The 17,823-nt window shown below is 41.6% G+C and overlaps 2 protein-coding genes across 2 annotated transcripts; both read left to right on the forward strand.

The window, feature by feature from the left end:
* The first annotated feature begins 1,188 nt into the window (after positions 1–1,188).
* LOC104416962 (putative multidrug resistance protein) lies at positions 1,189–6,017 on the forward strand. The gene is given in 9 exon segments (XM_039299282.1): positions 1,189–1,377; positions 1,652–1,706; positions 1,891–2,075; positions 2,162–2,619; positions 2,952–3,508; positions 3,615–4,235; positions 4,238–4,720; positions 4,723–5,554; positions 5,648–6,017. Coding segments are annotated over 9 exon segments (3,750 nt in total).
* A 9,357-nt stretch (positions 6,018–15,374) lies between these two features.
* On the forward strand, positions 15,375–16,924 carry LOC120287174 (protein JINGUBANG; the record flags this gene model as incomplete). Its single annotated transcript, XM_039299880.1, is given in 3 exon segments — positions 15,375–15,522; positions 15,525–16,102; positions 16,104–16,924. Coding segments are annotated over 3 exon segments (1,260 nt in total), but the record flags the coding sequence as incomplete, so codon positions are not given.
* Positions 16,925–17,823: the final 899 nt, after the last annotated feature.

Raw genomic sequence — 17,823 nt, forward strand, 5'->3', positions numbered from 1 at the left:
AATTACTGAGTTGATTGACATGTGAAAGTTAACAGCGTCCCATTGGCGTTTACCCTCCATTTGTTATATATTTACTGGTTTATTTTCATGGTATTAATCAAATTTAAAGGAAATTAATAGAAAGTAAATTTGTTACAAATATATCAATGTGGAGTTTTTGGCGATTAAAAATTAGTTTATGGTAAATTTGTCGCACGTGTACTAGTTTGGGATTTTTGATGGTTAAAAAATTAGTTTTTGATAAATTTGTTACATATATGCTAATTTGGGAATTTTCGTGGTATTAACCCTAAGTAAAAATGGGAAAGATTCAAGTTTTCCTTCACATGAAGAAGAGGAGCTTATTCGATAGAAGCCTTTTAGATAAGATCCATTTTGAGGGAGGACAGTTTTTATCTAGTAATCAGGCTTATCTGAGGGAAATGCTACAACTACTTAGGAAGGGCACTGCGTAAAATATACCTATTAGATAATGTGATATCAACGAATGAAATGAATCCACATGCCCCAATTTTTGAAAAATTAATCCGAACGTGCCGTGCCATATGTGACAACTTTGTAAGATTTTTTTAGGACCCATCAGAATCTCTGTGCTCCAAATTCATTCTATGCTCCCAAATACTCCAATTTGGATACAACCAAGGTAGTTGCCGAACTCCATTTGCTTTTTCTGCCGGATGGACCTTCAGTTTCATACGAACAAAACTACTAAAGATCAAACCGAATCATCAAGTGATAACCTTGCCATATGTCAATGAAACTGTCGTCCTGCGGCCTCAAGTGCATTTTCGCAAAGATTCTTATTCCTTTAGCATGTCCGATATCCCTCGCTTTGGAATGGGTCAAATCAAGAAATGAGCTTTTCCAACGTTAAAAGCTTAAACTGATGGAATGAGCAATGACAAGGAGGAATAAGCAAAACCACCACCTGCTAGAACCAAAGAAACATAGATGCTGCCGGCTTAAATCGATGACGCAGTGTCCGATTCGTACCAGTTTCGCGAGAGACGTGTGTTCACTGAGAGACAAATGCAGGGTGGCTGTTTTTCTACCGAGTCGTGTTAGTAATATAAATTCAGTGAACATATGGAATCCTGATGCAGTACTGAACGGAAGCTGGCTTGTGCTAAATGTCGAAGGGGTGAACCGAAACACCTGAGCCTGAGGATTTTACTGGGGATTTAGATAATGGGACGTGAAGGCGGTCTCTTCCGGTACGCCGATGGTGTCGACAAGTTGTTGGTTTTGCTTGGAATGGCAGGTAGCGTAGGAGATGGGTTGATGACACCGCTGACAATGCTCGTTCTAAGCGACGTCATCAACAAGTATGGAGGTGCTGGTCTTAACGGTGCCTTCGAGAAAGCGACGGTGGATGAGGTATGTTCCATTGAGTAAACAAGCTCGGTACCCTTCTCCAATCTTCTAATGCAGTTGCTTCGTGACAGCATTAAATTGCGTAAAATATATTCTCTGGTTCAAGCAAAGTTTGCAAAATGTCGACTTGTTACCGAGAACAATCGGCTTAATGCAGCTAGAAGTTACATCTTTGACATTTTGTGTGAGATTAGTTATCAGATATGCATTTTCAGCTGCTTGTTACATGGACAATTCAAGCTTTTACTGACGATTCGGCTGCTTATTACATGGACAGCACGCGCTGAGACTATTCTATGTCGCAATTGGAGTTGGCGCATCTGCTTTTATCGGTACGTGACTTACCTAAAATTTAAATCTTTGGTAAAGTATCTACAAATCGGTTTTGGCCAAATACGTAATGTTTAACAATAGGGAAGTGTATGCATCATGAGATCGTGGCAATGTATGGGTGACGCAAATGTGATATGTCATCGAGATGATGTTTCGACGCACCTGTTTCCCTTTTTTTGACAGAGGGAATTTGTTGGACAAGGACCGCAGAAAGACAAACTTCTCGCATCCGAGTCGAGTACCTGAAATCAATCCTAAGACAGGAAGTTGGTTTTTTTGACAGGCAAGATGCTTCTTCTGCGACATTTCGAGTAGTGTCGACCATATCTTCCGATGCACATTTGATCCAAGATGTCATAGCCGAGAAAGTAATTCCGACTTCTATTGTGTATGCATAATCTCTGACTCTTCTCCTTATAGCATTGATCTCACTCACTTCCGAACTCTTTTGCAGATCCCAAACTGCCTGGTCAACCTCTCGGCTTTCGTTTTCACGTTTTTGGTCGCCTTGAAACTTTCATGGCGACTAGCCCTTGCCGCTCTTCCATTTTCTATCATGTTCGTGATACCCGGTATCGGATTTGGGAAGCTACTAATGAACCTGGGGATGGAAATCAAAGAGTCCTATGCCATCGCAGGCGGCATCGCTGAACAAGCGATCTCGTCCATCCGGACTGTGTATTCCTATGCCGCGGAGCATCAGACACTAGTTCGGTTCAGCCGCGCACTGCAGAGTACTCTGGAGCTTGGTATAAAGCAAGGCTTTGTGAAGGGCTTGATGTTAGGGAGCATGGGAATGATTTTCGCTGCTTGGGCATTCCAGGCTTGGGTTGGTAGCATTCTTGTCACTGAGAGAGGAGAAGAAGGTGGCCCCGTTTTCGTCGCTGGAATCTGCATCATCACAGGAGGAGTGTAAGTTTCTTCTCATCTGATTGTTAATCTTCTCAGCCTATATGATGAGTTCGACATTCTTTTCACGTTGCCACTCAATTCAGTTTATGTAGTAGAACTAGAACAGTAGAACAAGTAACTACCAGGATGTGGTTGAACTGATGTGCAAGCAAGCGGTTATGCCATTCAAATGATGTTTAGTGCGTCAAAAGAAATATGGATGTCTGTGTAATTGCGCCAGAGACTGTTACGCTCCGAAGAAAAGTTTTGCAAACGAATGAACCTATCCATGCTTCGAAAACAGTTCGGTTTTTTAATCTCACGAGTCACAACCGGTTGCTTGCAAAACCCAGGTCATTCATGAACATGCTCCCCAATCTCTCTTCTATTGCCGACGCCATAGATGCTGCAGGTCGAATCTTCAAAATGATTGATCAGGTTCCTCATATCGACTCCAAAGAGAAGAAGGGAAAAGCTATAGCCAATTTTAGAGGAGAAATAGAATTTAGAGGAGTCGACTTCAGCTACCCATCGAGGCCGGATAGTCTAGTCCTAGACGGGTTTCATCTAAGAATACGAGCTGGCATGACGGTAGGTTTGGTTGGGGGCAGCGGTTCAGGCAAGTCCACTGTGATCTCTTTGTTGGAGCGGTTCTATGATCCGATCTGTGGAGACATTCTGCTTGACGGATACAACATAAAGAATCTGCAGCTCATGTGGTTGAGGTCCCAGATGGGTCTGGTTAATCAAGAGCCTGTTCTCTTTGCTACATCAATCAAGGAAAATATCGTTTTCGGCAAAGAAGGGGCATCAATGGAAGCTATCACAAAGGTGGCTAAGGCTGCAAATGCTCATGATTTCATTTCGAAATTGCCGGATGGATATGATACTCAGGTACCACAGAACTCTTGCCTTCTCATTTCCTCTCAAATTCTATGTCTTGATGAAGATAGATATTCGGGAATGTTAAGGAATCACCAGAGTTTTCTTTGGGCTTTCAGGTTGGACAATTCGAGTGCAGTTGTCCGGTGGACAAAAGCAACGGATTGCAATCGCAAGAGCTCTCATCAGAGACCCGAAAATCCTTCTACTTGATGAGGCCACAAGTGCATTGGATGCGCAATCAGAAAGAATAGTACAGGAAGCCCTGGACAATGCCTTGGTCGGAAGGACGACGATCATAGTTGCTCATCGCCTCTCAACAATCCGTAGGGCTGATCTGATAGCAGTCATTCAATCGGGAAAGGTCGTAGAGTCGGGTTCTCATGATGATCTGATCAATATGAATAAAGGTGGAGGGGGCATCTACGGGAAGATGGTGCAGCTACAAGAAGTGGCAACCGAAAACGAAGTGCCTCCTAGTCCATTCTTTCAGACAGAGAATGCATATCATGGTACAACAACGACATACCAAAGTCCCCGAACACCGAACCAGGCAAGGCTGAGCTGGCCAAAAAGCCCCACCTCCATCTATAGCTCGGTGTTTTCCATCAGTGTGCCGCCCTCCTTCCAAATGGATTCATGGGATGATTACAATGGTAGCGACTCAGCAAAACATCCTCATCCTCGGTCTTCTCACTGGCAGTTGCTCAAGATGAATGCGCCGGAGTGGAGACAAGCAATACTAGGATGCTTAGGGCTGCTGGCTTCGGAGCAATTCAGGCGGTTCATGCTTATTGTTTGGGAACCATCGTCTCCGTTTACTTCTTGGGAGATAATGCCGCCATCAAGTCCAAAACCAGGATCTTTTGCTTCATCTTCCTAGGCCTTGCGGTTCTCAGCCTAATAGCCAACGTTGTTCAGCATCACAACTTTGCTATCGTGGGCGAGCGGTTGACTAAGAGGGTGCGGGAGCAGATGCTAGAGAAAGTCCTCACTTTTGAGATCGGTTGGTTTGATCGAGATGAGAACACGAGCGCAGCCATATGCGCACGGCTAGCAACTGATGCGCACTTTGTACGTTCCCTCATTGCTGACCGCGTGTCCTTATTAGTGCTAGTCATTGTCAGCGCCATGGTGGCCTTTGTGCTCGGATTGGTGATCTCCTGGCGAGTCGCGATTGTGATGATCGCTATGCAGCCTCTTATCATAGTTTCCTTCTACTCGAGGAGGGTGTTGATGAAGGATTGTCCGAACGAGCTCGGAAAGTGCAGACCGAAGGATGCCAGCTGGCCAGTGAAGCCACCGTGAACCACAGGACTATCACTGCCTTTTCCGCTCAGCGTCGAATCCTCCATCTCTTCCAAGACACGCTCAAAGGTCCAAGAAGAGAAAGCATCAGGCAATCGTGGTTTTCGGGCATTGGCTTGTTCAGTTGCCAATTCCTGACGACTGCCGCCATAGCTTTGACGTATTGGTACGGCGGGAAGCTAATGATCCAAGGGTTGGTCACGTCGAAGCACCTTTTCCAAGTTTTCTTCATATTAATGAGCATCGGCCATAAAATTGCGGATGCAGGAAGCATGACTTCCGATCTGGCCAAAGGCTGTGATGCCGTCAGATTGGTGTTTGCAATCCTAGATCGGGAAAGCGAGATCGAGCCGCAAAACCCTGAAGGAATCACAATGAGAAGGCCGATGAGAGGCCATATAGAATTGAAGAACATACGCTTCTCTTATCCAGCTAGGCCGGAGCTGATAATTTTCAAGGGTCTAAGCCTCGAAATCGAAGCCGGAAAGAGAATGGCGCTAGTTGGGCAGAGCGGGTCGGGCAAATCCACCATCATAGGATTGATCGAAAGATTTTACGACCCTCTGAGCGGACATGTACTAATAGATGGAGAGGACATCAAGAGCTATAAGCTGAGAGAGCTGAGGTCTCACATGGCTCTAGTAAGTCAGGAACCCACTCTTTTCGCAGGAAGTATTCACGAGAACATTGTCTATGGCAACGAGGAAGCCACTGAGGTTGATGTCAAGAAGGCGGCTGCTCTTGCCAATGCTCATGAATTCATAAAGTACGTATAAACACTGCCCTATCTAGTATGACTCAAAAAAGCATGACTAGGTGGAGGTTTCTGATTTCTGAGAATCTGATTTTCTCATTTCAGTTCAATGAAGGACGGGTACAACACATACTGCGGGGCTAGAGGAGTGCAGCTATCTGGAGGGCAGAAGCAGAGGATCGCGCTTGCTCGAGCGATACTGAAAAACCCAGCGATCCTCCTGTTGGATGAGGCAACAAGCGCCCTCGACAGCGTCTTGGAGAATCTAGTCCAGGAATCATTGGAGAAGTTGATGGTCGGCCGAACATGTGTGGTTGTGGCTCACCGGCTGTCCACAATACAGGGCTCGGATTCGATAGCCGTGATCAAGGATGGGAGGGTCGTGGAACGAGGCTCGCATGGGGATTTAATTGCCACAGGGCGTCGAGGGGCTTATTACTCTCTGATAAAAGCACAGGGCAATTACTCCACATAGTGCGGTGAACAAAAGCATTGTGCAATAAGATGCTGTAAAATTGTATATCCTATAGTTTATACCTGACTTTTGAAGGGCAAATAGGATCTGAAGGCCTTATATCGAGCTAAGTTCTACGAACAAAAAGATCTCGTCCTTTTTAAAAGATTTTCTCCAAGAAAACCCGGACAGACTTTCATGTTTCTTCTTTGATTTCACAATCTAGACAATCAGTATGGTGCTTACTATGTTTAGATTCTGTAAGTTTAGTCTATAGCTCCTCTTAACAGCACCGAACAAGCTGATTGTTTCCCACATATTAACATTGGCCTGAAGCTATTTACTGAGGATCTAGTGCATGATCTCTTGTAAAGTTATATTCATGCATGTCCGGATGAACAAAATTAGAAGGACGCTATGAAAACAGCCGGGAGCTTTGTGATTTCCTTCCAAGTTTACCGCCCGGAACTTCTCCTCAAACCTGTCGCTCTGCATCACGATGGACTTGCCCTTGCGAAACTGATATGAAGGATCTTCCATTTGTAACAAATGCTTGTTGCCATGAAACAGCAAGTAATGGCCGCGGAAGTCATTGACTCCATGAAAAATGTTCTACGAAAACAGGCAAGATAATCACAATCCACAACCGCGCATAAAAGGATTGCCTTGGACTGATTCGGCGTAGATATCACAATGTTTCAGCATTTGGTGCTTGGATTCATCTGAGAGATCTGCCCAGAAATTGGTCAGTTAGCATCAATTTCATTGCCATTCACGGAGTTGGTCTATGAAATATTATATGCCACCAAACAAGGAATACTACAACGATAAAGTCGAGGCCTACATACAAAGGCACTGTGAAAGGGAGATCGCCAAGGAAGAGCCTGTTAATATATCTAGTTGAACTCATTTTCACTCAAAAGTTTAAACGGATAAGTTATAGATCAATTAGGATATATTAAGTGCTCTATATCATACTAATGTTTTGATGTGAGATTTCTTTAACACAATTCACATGTACATCCTAACATGGTATAATACATATCATAATCCTTGCATTACATTCTTCCTTTCTTCCATCAAATGAATATATGCAACAAAATTTTTTTATCATACATTAATTCTGCAATTACCATTCATTGGCTGCTCAATTGTTTTATGATTGGCAATCACTTTGTCTCTACATGCTATTCCTGTGTATGGCACAAAGTAGTCAAAACCAAAAAATTGGTAAAGAAAGGGGACCATATGTCATTCATCAATGGCTGCGCATTGGCTGGACCGGTTCCTTAAGAAGGAACCCTAAAAGACCAAGAAAGGCGAATCTTAATAAAGTTCTCCAGTAAGTCCTCAGCTAGGGTATTGGCCGGCCCTTGTTTGAAATCTACGACCATCTTGGCCAAAGTCATCGTAGAACATGAGACGGAGAAACCGCTCAAGTTCAAAGTTTACAAGACAAGGGAAATTAGAAAACCATAGCTGAGAAGATATAGCCAAAAGTCCGAGAGAATCAGAAAGCCCTGAGTAGGTCGATTTTGCATATGAGCTTATCCCGCTTGTGTCAAATAAGAAATGAACAACGTCCTTCAATGGTGCTATCAACCTATTTGGTTCAGGCACTGGGCCATTTCTTATTGCTTGAGTTGACCAATATACTGTAGCCGCTAAATTGGTATTTTCATTTACCAATAATATTATGGAATATGAAGCTTGTATTCTTGCTTTTCAAGTTGCCATTGACACGAAGTTTGAAGATTACAAGCTTTTGGCAATTCAACCCTCATTATCCTTCAAACTGAAGGCAAATGACAAATTCGAGATAACATCAACAAAATATTCTATATTATAATGGATATATATATATTAATGTCATCAGTACATTTGTTATGAACAAATTAATTAGTGATATTATTGTTATAATATCTTGACAACTATAAGGGTTGCATTTTTCCACTCATTATTTAGTTTAAATACTCCATTTTTCGTTTTATGACCTTACTATTTCTTATGGAGCCCACCACTTTTATTTATTTATTTATTTTTGCTCAAACCCACCACTTTTATTACAACTCTACAAAAGTAACTCTTTTTATTTTGTTTCTTTTTTTTTTTCTCCTTATGGGTACCACTTTCCATTTTCTTCTTTCTTTCCACGCCTATCTCGAGAAAGTTCTCAGCTCTGACAAATTGTCTCTCGTCTCTCTTACGGTCCGTCCTTATATTCCACGCCTCCCTACTCCTCAAGTCACATGGCATCAAGACAAGGTTGGCTTGCATTCACACTAATAAATATTTGCATTCACAAAGACAATGTAAAATACGTTGGCGACCCCAACAAGCCCCACGAAAAGATCACCTCCTTATTGTCACTGTCCGCAGATCGATCACTTCGAGCTATTAAGTTCTCAAGACGGATGTCCATCCTCCACATTGTCAGCTTGTCTTGAGATAATGAGTTGGACATGTTTGGTGAGTTCTGAAGCCAAAACGTTTACATCAACTATGTGGGTCCTCATCCCCGCCATGCTAGACAACCAACTGATGAGGGAGTCGACATTGTGGAGCACATCCTTAAATTCTGAACAAGACGCTTGGAGGGCATACAAAATTTGAATCATTTTTGTAGAGTAGTAGCAAAAGTGATGGGCCCATAGTGAATAGTATGGTCAAAATACACGAAAAGAAAAAAGAAAAAGAAAGAGTGTCTAAGTCAAATGAGGAGTGAAAAAAGTGCGATCCAACTGTAAGTATGAATTGCATGAATCATAATAATATCCGTGGTATATTATTAAGTGTTCAATTGAACTCTATATGTGATTAATCGAAATTTTGTGATGAAATATAACATTTGTAATAATATTATAACTCTCCCAATTGCTAATTAGTTTCCTTGATTCATATTATTCCTATTGAATTGGACAGTTTTCATATGGTAATGAACAGTTAATATTATTATCTTGATATTATAATTAATAAGTTATTAATATCTTTGTTATTTTCTTATTACAATGTAAACCGAAAAAAAGCAATAGCAATTCGATACGAATCATACTATGTAATAGCTACAACAACTCCACATTACATAAGTAATAATTATTTTAATACAATTTATACTAAACGAGCGGCAAAGGGAGGAAAAAGTAATGACCTGATCTTCAAAAATCCTTATTTCTCTCGCGGATGTATCATATTTTAGATCATTATCATTAAGAGTCTTGTCGTTTCACTTTGTAAATTAATCTCATGAATTGGTTTTGCAGCAAGATTTGTCGAATTGTGATATCCCATGTCGCTTAAATTCGAAATTTTAGTATAATTCACGTTTTTGTAAGATCTCTTCGACTAATCAAGATGATATCTAAAAGGGAAAAAGTCACAAAAACTCTCAACTATCATCATCATGATATATTTACCATAATTTTTTTATAATATAAAAATCCCAAATTATGCCACCGTGGCATATTTTTCATAAACTTTTTCTTCTTGCACCTATGTGACAATATTCTGTCAGATGATTTTTTTTTTGTCAAAATAAAGTTGTTTTTATTTCAATTAAAGCACTCGGACATCATGCCAATATTGTTTACTTTTCGAGCATGCTAGTAGACAAATTTATAATTGTTCTCATTGATAAGAATTTGACAGAGGGTTATCTTTTGATGTCACAGAAAGAAGTATAAGATAATTCTACCGTAGATGCATAATTTAGGATTTTTAACGGCATCTATCCCGTCAAAGGTGGGAAAAAATTGCTTCCAACTTGTTGGCTAAAGATGATGCGGACCCATTTTCAAGATAACCCGAAATCGCCGGCGATGGGGATGGGATTCGTCTTCTTTATTACTTCAGGGGACAGAAAGGAAAGGAAAGGAAAGAAAAGACAATTTGTTACTTAAATGGACTATAGGTGGATAAGACAATGATGTACCGACGTTTGCCAGGATGGAGAAACATCACCACGCCATTTTCCTTTCCAGCGCCAGCCATCTTATCACACGCTTTTTGGACCACCCGAAGTCGACCGCGAATTCAATTGATCTCTCCGTTAAATAATGTGAAAATCATGAATTATAGGCGCACCTCATTTGATATCCAACCAATTTAGATTGATTGAGTGGGCTCACACGTATGGAACATAATTATTTTTTTTTTGATTAATATCACAAAAAATCTCAAATTGATACGTTATGATAAATCTATCCTATATTAATTTTTTGACCACTAAAAACTCTAAATTGATACACTTACAATAAATTTACACTCTGTTAGTTTCCATTAAATTTTACTATTAAATTTTATCATCAAATTATTGAATTAGATAATAAGTGACAAATTGACGGTATACCACCTTTGAGTTTTACTCTCCGCTTGTCACATGCATATAAGTTTGTGATTTTTCGTGATATTAGTCGGATTTAAAAGAAATTAATAGAAAGTAAATTTGTCACAAATATATATAAGTTTAGAGTCTTTAGTGATTAAAAATAAATTTGGATAGATTTATCATAAATATACTAATTTAGGATTTTTCGTGAATTTTCATGTTTATTTTGTTGTCTTTCTTTTTGTGACATTTATCCCTGTTTTTCTCCTTGGTTGTTGCTAATGTAAAAACAAAGCCTAAAACCCGGTTTTCAGCATCTTCCGGTCCGCCCCCAGCTTTGCAAATTAAAAAGCCCAAGTGGACTGGCACCAACTGGAGTGGGGCCCTTCGGAGAAAAAGCGCACCTCTCTCTCTCTCTTCTCCTTATCTTCATTGACATTACCGCGTTTCCGTATCATCTTTTTTCCAATTTTGTAATGAGTGAAGTTGCCAACATTATCAGGACTCCAAAAAAAATAAAAAAATAGAAGCACTAAATCCTCGTCGGCCGCCGTTGGTGGGGCATTTCCAAGCAGCTTCAGGTCTCGAGAGGCCCTCGAGTCAAAATTCTATTTTTGGTAGTGCAATCTTAAAAGCCTTTTAGTACCAAATTGAGTTTTGAAATTACTCAAAAAGTCGAGACAAGTCGTACCCGGCTTTCGATCTTAGAATTGCTATTTCTGGGCGCACGTTCGCCTTTCCCCTTGCCTTCTTCGAGCGGCCACTGACCCTACCATTTTAGACGTGCCCAATGCTGGACTCCATGGAGGCGACTGCCGCCATGCCCACGAGCCCCTTAGCCTCTGACTTCTCCCGGGACTGCCTCATTTTCTTATCATTTTCTAAATCTCATCATGGTCGAAATTGTCAAAATGCCCGGATTTCAAAAAGATGAACATAAGTTCTTCATCCTAGTAGCCCCTTTCATAGATATTTGACTTGTTTGCTCCCTGAGATAATCATTTATCACCTAACATTAGACGATTGACAATTAATCTTTGAGCGGCCCTATTTTCACCCTCATTTTGATTAAGACATTACCCTTTTTTTTTAATCAGTTAACTGAAAAATACCCCCCTTTTTTTCTCTCTTCAGCTTAATCCATTATATTTTTTAACAAGTTCAAAAGTTCAAGAGTCGAGTTCGAAGAAGTTATCATAACTTGCTCCAACATTAAAGAAAAAAGAGTTGACTCACCAATTTATTATCCATGTGTCAAAGCAACTTTGTGAGCGTTCTTGTGTAAACCGGTATATTTAGATCAAGTTTGAGATGATACATGAAAATCATACAAAATTAATCGATTGGGTGATCTGATCATTGACCGGAAAAGTGCTAAAAACCCTCCTTCACCTAATCCTCTAAACCAGATCTTGCCTTATTTTTTTGACTACCATGTTCATACACATAAAATTATTAAGGAGAGTACATGACATGATTTAAGATGATCACTAAAATTCAACAGCTGCTTGCCTAATTCAACGTCTCGTCAGGGAACGCACTGAGCTAGCCAACTCCAGATCCCCTAGTTCGTCCTTTTGACAACCTTGGATGCATCGTCCGTCCCAACAAATCATGTCTCGCTTCTCTTTTTTATCCTCCTGTCATCTTACAACGCGTCACTTTTCATGTCCTCTCTCTTCCCACTTGCAGGAATATGGTAATTATTGATAATCTCTTTTTCTTATTTTTATCTTGGTACGACAATCTTAGGATAAATTTGGTCTAATTTTGACGTGCTAGACTCTAACTCTACCTTCCCAATTAAATCAAAGGCACACCATACACGTTGGGATTGAGATTTACAAGAAATCACTAGGAGTAAACATTGTTCCGGAATAGAACCCAAAACTTGATAATTGGATTGGTGAGAACTTATCCAAGTCTAGGTTTTAAGATATGTAAGGTAAGTTTTAGATTTCAAAAATTGATAAACTCATTTCAATGGATAGATTCTAAATTCTAAATTGGTGGAACTTGGAATAAGTTTATATGTTTTTATTGATCTATTTATTCGTGCAATCTTGTAATATTTTATGATGCTCGATGATGAATGTATAATCTAGCTTGAGTTTTTATTTTATAATTGAGATTTTTATTTTGTTAATATTTCATATATTTCGTGCGTCTAAATATAAGTTAAATTGTGACACAAATGGTAGTCATTAAATTTGATAATTCATTATAATTATTTAATTAATAATATAGAAGCTCTGCATCCTCGTCAGCCGCCATTGGTGCGGCAATGTTTCCAAGCAGCTTCGGGTCAAAATTCTATTTGTAGTAATACAGTTTCAAGAGCCTTTAGTAAATACTCAAAGGTCGAGGCAAGTCTTATCAGGGTTTGAGCTTTTGAAATGCTATTTCTAGGATTTAATGAATTTTTTTCTTCGGATGTTTCCCACACAAAACTATTTATATTCTCATTTGTACCCTTGCATCTTGCGCGTGTGTACTCTCCCCTCCCCCTCGCCTTTGCCAAGTGGCCACTCGACCCCTAACATCTTTGATGTGCCCAATGTTGGATTCCACGGGGCGACCGTCGCCGTGCCCAAAAGCCCCCTCGGCCTCTAACTCCCCGCCGGGACCGTCGCATTTTCTCATCATTTTCTAAATCTCATCATGGTCGAAATTGTCAAATTGCCAGGACTTCAAAAGATGAACGGAAGCTCTCGATTCTTGTAGCCACTCTGATAGATATTTGACTTGTTTGTTCCGCAAGATAATAATTTACCACCTAACATTAGACGATTGACAATTAATCTTTAAGTCGCGCTATTTTTACTTCCCATTTCGATTAAGACTCCTTTTCTTTTTACCAATTAGCTTCCATTTTAACCAGCTTATTTTTCTTTTGCTCAAAGAGGTTATACCTTACCGCGAGATCAAGGAAAAATAAATCATCGACTTACCAATTTATTATCCACATGTCCGTGTGACTTCGTGGATTTTCTCATGTAAAAATTGATATGTTTAGGTCAAGTTCGAGTTGATATATGAAAATCAGACGAGATTAATGGACTAGATGGTTTGATCATTGATCCGAAAAGTGCTGAAGAACCCTCCTTGATCTAATCTTCTAAATCCGCATCTTGCCTTATTTTTTTGACTGCCATGTTCATACATATATGAAACCATCAAGGGAGAGCATATGCCATGACATAAGATGATCACTAAATTCAACATCCACGACTCCTCGTCCGGAACGCACTGAGCCAACCAATTTCAGATGCCCCGGGTCGTCCTTTTGACAACCTCGGACGCATCGTCCCGGCAAATCGTGTCCCCCTTCCTCTTTTTCCATCCTTCTGTCATCTTCCAGCGCCACTTTCCACGTCCTCTCTCCCCACTTGCTGGAATATGGTAATTATTGCTGGTCTTCTTTTCTTATCTTTTCTTGGTACCACAATCTCGGGAATATTTCTGGTCTAATTTTGACGTGCTAGAATCTAACTCTACCTTCCCAATTAAATCAAAGGCCGACCATTCATGTCGGTATTGGGCTTCACAATGAATCGCTTGGAATGAGTATGATTTCGGGATAAAATATAAAATCTAAGAAACGGATCAATGAGAATATTTTCGGATTTAGATTCTAAAATACATAGGGTAAGTTTCAGGTTTCAAAAATTAAGAAATTCATTTCGTGGATGGATTTCAAGTTCTAAGTTGGTAGAACCTAAAATAAATTTATATATATCTATATATATATATATTATTTATGTCTTCAATTCCATAGCATTTGATGAAGAAATTTCATAATCGAGACTTCTGTTTGTTAATGTTTTATATTTTTCATGTGTCTAAACATAAGTTATGATTAATAAATTATAGCAATGGGTGTAATTGTTCAATTAACAATATAGATGGAACTTGTATAGATCCCGAAATTAACTCTGAAACATATAATAGGGTAGCTTTCAAAATTCAGAGTATAGAGAGTGGGTTCTAATTTTCAAAAAAATAATAAATCCATTTCAATAAGTAAGTTCCTCGTTTCAGGTAGAATATATACGGAAGTCGAAACTGTTCAACCCTAGAAATCGTTAAGCCAAGTGAACTTCGAGACTTTGGTTGCTTGGGCGCAAGGGTATCGTTACCACGTACGGTACCTTCGTTGTGGCACTCGGAGAAAGGTGGGGTTCCGTCGGCGGCGTGTGGCGGGGCAAGTTGTGGCAAGTAGCGACGCGTCCGGCGATGGTGGTGGTAACAGGGTGACGGGTTCGAAGAGAAAGAAGCTGCTCCGATGGTGGTTTTGCTCTTCTGGTTTTCAATTAGGAATAATGTTTATAAAGTGCGAATTAAAATCCAACGGCCGACAATAATGAGCAACACGTGCCCTCCACTTGACTGAGACTATAGTAACGGTGCCTCCATTCCCGGGTCGCTCGACTTACCACTACTCGTTCTCCTCGTTCAGTGCGTGAATTTAAATGCTTGCATTAAATATTTGTATGTTTTGAAAATATTTTCTTAAATTTTTTTGACGTATACTACTTATAAAAATAAGTGAATGAAAAATAATTTCATTTTTTGTGTAAATGATTAGACATTCAATAATAAAAACATTTTTTATTGATTAATAATTCAAATAACACAAACAGTTATTTTTACGAAGATGACTAAGCATTCATAAAAATTAGTTGGGTACTAAAAAAATCTCGCAAATCCTATTGGACGTCAAGCGCGTTCAGGATCTCTTTGGTCTCCAATCGCATTTTCCACGAAAGAGAACTGTTCACCCTAAATAATAAATAAAGAAATAATGCAAGTTGCAAAAATTTGTTTCTTTATGGTTGATCATGTCTATATAGCTAATATCGTTTCCTCAGTCACCCTCACATGCTCTTCTCTATATATGCAACCATTAGACTCCTCTCTCCCTCTCGCCCCCTCCCTCACAACAAAATACGACCGCCATGAATCTCCGGTCATGGCTCGCCACCTGCTCCTCCTCCTCCCCGCGCCGCCACCGCCGCCGCCACCGTCCCGTTGTCCCTCGACCGGTCGTCTGACGGCGGCACCAGCCCTCCTCCGACTCTCTCGGCGGCGCCACGACGTCGTCGTCCTCGTCCTCCTCGTCGAGCTCGAGCTCTCGCGCGACCAGCAGCAGCAGCAGCAGCATCGAATCCAACCTCTCCCTCCAAACGCTACCCTCCGTCCCTTCCTCCAAACCCTAACCACCGACTCGCTCCACGTCTCCGTCTCTCACAACCTCCTCCACGCCCTCTCTCCTCCTTGCCTCCTCCCCGTCGCTTCCCTCGTCCTCCACGGCAAGCTCCTCTATGCTGCCTGCGGCCACGAGATCCACGTCTACGACGTCTCCAACGCCTCCGCCGGCGGCGAGATCTCCCACTTTGACGCTTTCAACGTCCGCGCCTCGTCCTCGGGCTCCGTCAAGTCGGTCGCCTTCTGCGGCGGCCGGGTCTTCACCGCGCACCAGGACTCGAAGATCCGCGTCTGGCAGGTGGGGGCGGTGGAGGGGCGGCACGGGCTGGTCGCGACCCTCCCCACCGTAGGCGACCGCCTCCGCCGCTTCATGCTCCCGAAGAACTACGTCACGGTGCGCCGCCACCGGAAGCAGCTCTGGATCGAGCACGCCGACGCCGTCTCCGCCCTCGCGGCGAGCGACGGCGTCGTCTACTCCGTCTCCTGGGACAAGACCCTCAAGTCATGGCGCGGCGGCGGCAACAGCGGCTCCGACCTCCGGTGCCTGGAGTCCGTCCGGGCCCACCACGACGCCCGTCAACGCGGTGGTGGTGGCCGCCGGCGGGACGGTCTACACCGGGTCGGCGGACGGGAGGATCCGGGTCTGGGCGAGGCAGGCGGGCGAGGAGCGGCACTCGTTGGTGGCGACGCTGGAGAAGAACAAGTCAGCGGTCAACGCGCTCGCGTTGACCGGCGACGGGTCGGTGCTGTTCTCCGGCGCGTGCGACCGCTCGATACTGGTGTGGGAGCGGGAGGACAGCGCCAACCACATGGCGGTGACGGGGGCCCTAAGGGGCCACGCCAAGGCCATCCTCTGCCTGACCAGCGTCGCCGACCTGCTGCTGAGCGGGTCGGCGGACCGGACGGTGAGGATCTGGCGGCGGGGGGCGGAGGGCAGGTACTGCTGCTTGGCCGTGCTGGAGGGCCACCGGAAGCCCGTGAAGTCACTGGCCGCCGTCTCCGGCGGTGACGGCCTCGTCACCGTGTTCAGCGGAAGCCTGGACGGAGAGATCCGTGTGTGGCGGGTCTTGGTTTCGAGCGTCGACAAGGGCCGGCCGGGATCGTGTTGAAATTGGAAATTCGTGGGGGAAAATAAAGCGAAAAAATTTGGTTGACATAGACAAAAAAAAAAAAAAACTAAGAAATTATGGTATAAGCTGTTTTTTTAAGGCTTTTTTGTGGTACCATATCGTGAATATGTCGTCTTCTTCTTCTTTTTTCCCTATTTGAAGAAATTGATATCACTAAGAGTTTGTATGCTCCATCAATTTCTTGATTATATTTTTTGATATAATTGATAGAGTGAGCTTTTGTCTCCAGATATGAAATTATGTTCATTTTATCATTGTTTTCTTTATGAGACAAACGTCATGTAAATATCTACTGTCATTAACTAATCTCCATAAGCATTATTGATAAATATCAAACCTATTACAATATAATCACAACGAGCCATGGGTGCTGCATCACCAACCGTGAAAAGAGCATATGTTATAAGTGAGGCTATCGATGCTACCAGAATGAAATTTTCATCGTTTATGTTTGTCTATTATCTCTTGGCACTAGATGCTACCTTCCCCCGATCCTATTGGTGCGACATAGCTATACTTTCCTAGAACTCGCGACATCATCTATACGTGAGAACATCTTATCCAACGGTGGAGGTAGTGAAAATGAAACTTTGTTCACAATTAGGAAAGCATGGCCTTTTTATTATATGGGTGGGTGTTGAAAACTAGGGTTAGTATTTGTATATCTGATATTTTTCACTTGTACGTAACGTTTCCTCGTCATTCTTCTTTCGATTTGACTTGAGCTTACTATATTTTCGATTTATTTATACCTTTCCTCAAGGTCCCTGGAATTTCCCCCTTTTTTTTATATTTAAAGATGGCCAAAGTTCAAAAAGTAAATTATCTTTTGGGCCCAAAAGGTAGGAGAGCGATGGGAAGATCGATGGATGATCATGAAATAAATGCAAGTGGACCGCCAGTGTCGTTTGTCTTCAATTATATCTTTCTCCACTCTATCGCGTCCTTTCCAAAGAGAAGCTTCCTCTTTTTTTCATGCTCTTTAAAAATATAAAATATATTTATTTCATGAAAAATAAATGAATTGCTGATATTACTTACAAAATAAATAATACATAATGAAAATATTTAAATATAAATTATTATTAATGATGAAAATATTTTTTATTTACTAATTACTTCAAACGATACGAGTGTCATTTTTGAAAATTATTTTTCAAATAAT

This window comes from Eucalyptus grandis, chromosome 8 (assembly GCF_016545825.1).
Source record: "Eucalyptus grandis isolate ANBG69807.140 chromosome 8, ASM1654582v1, whole genome shotgun sequence".
Classification (NCBI taxonomy): domain Eukaryota; kingdom Viridiplantae; phylum Streptophyta; class Magnoliopsida; order Myrtales; family Myrtaceae; genus Eucalyptus; species Eucalyptus grandis.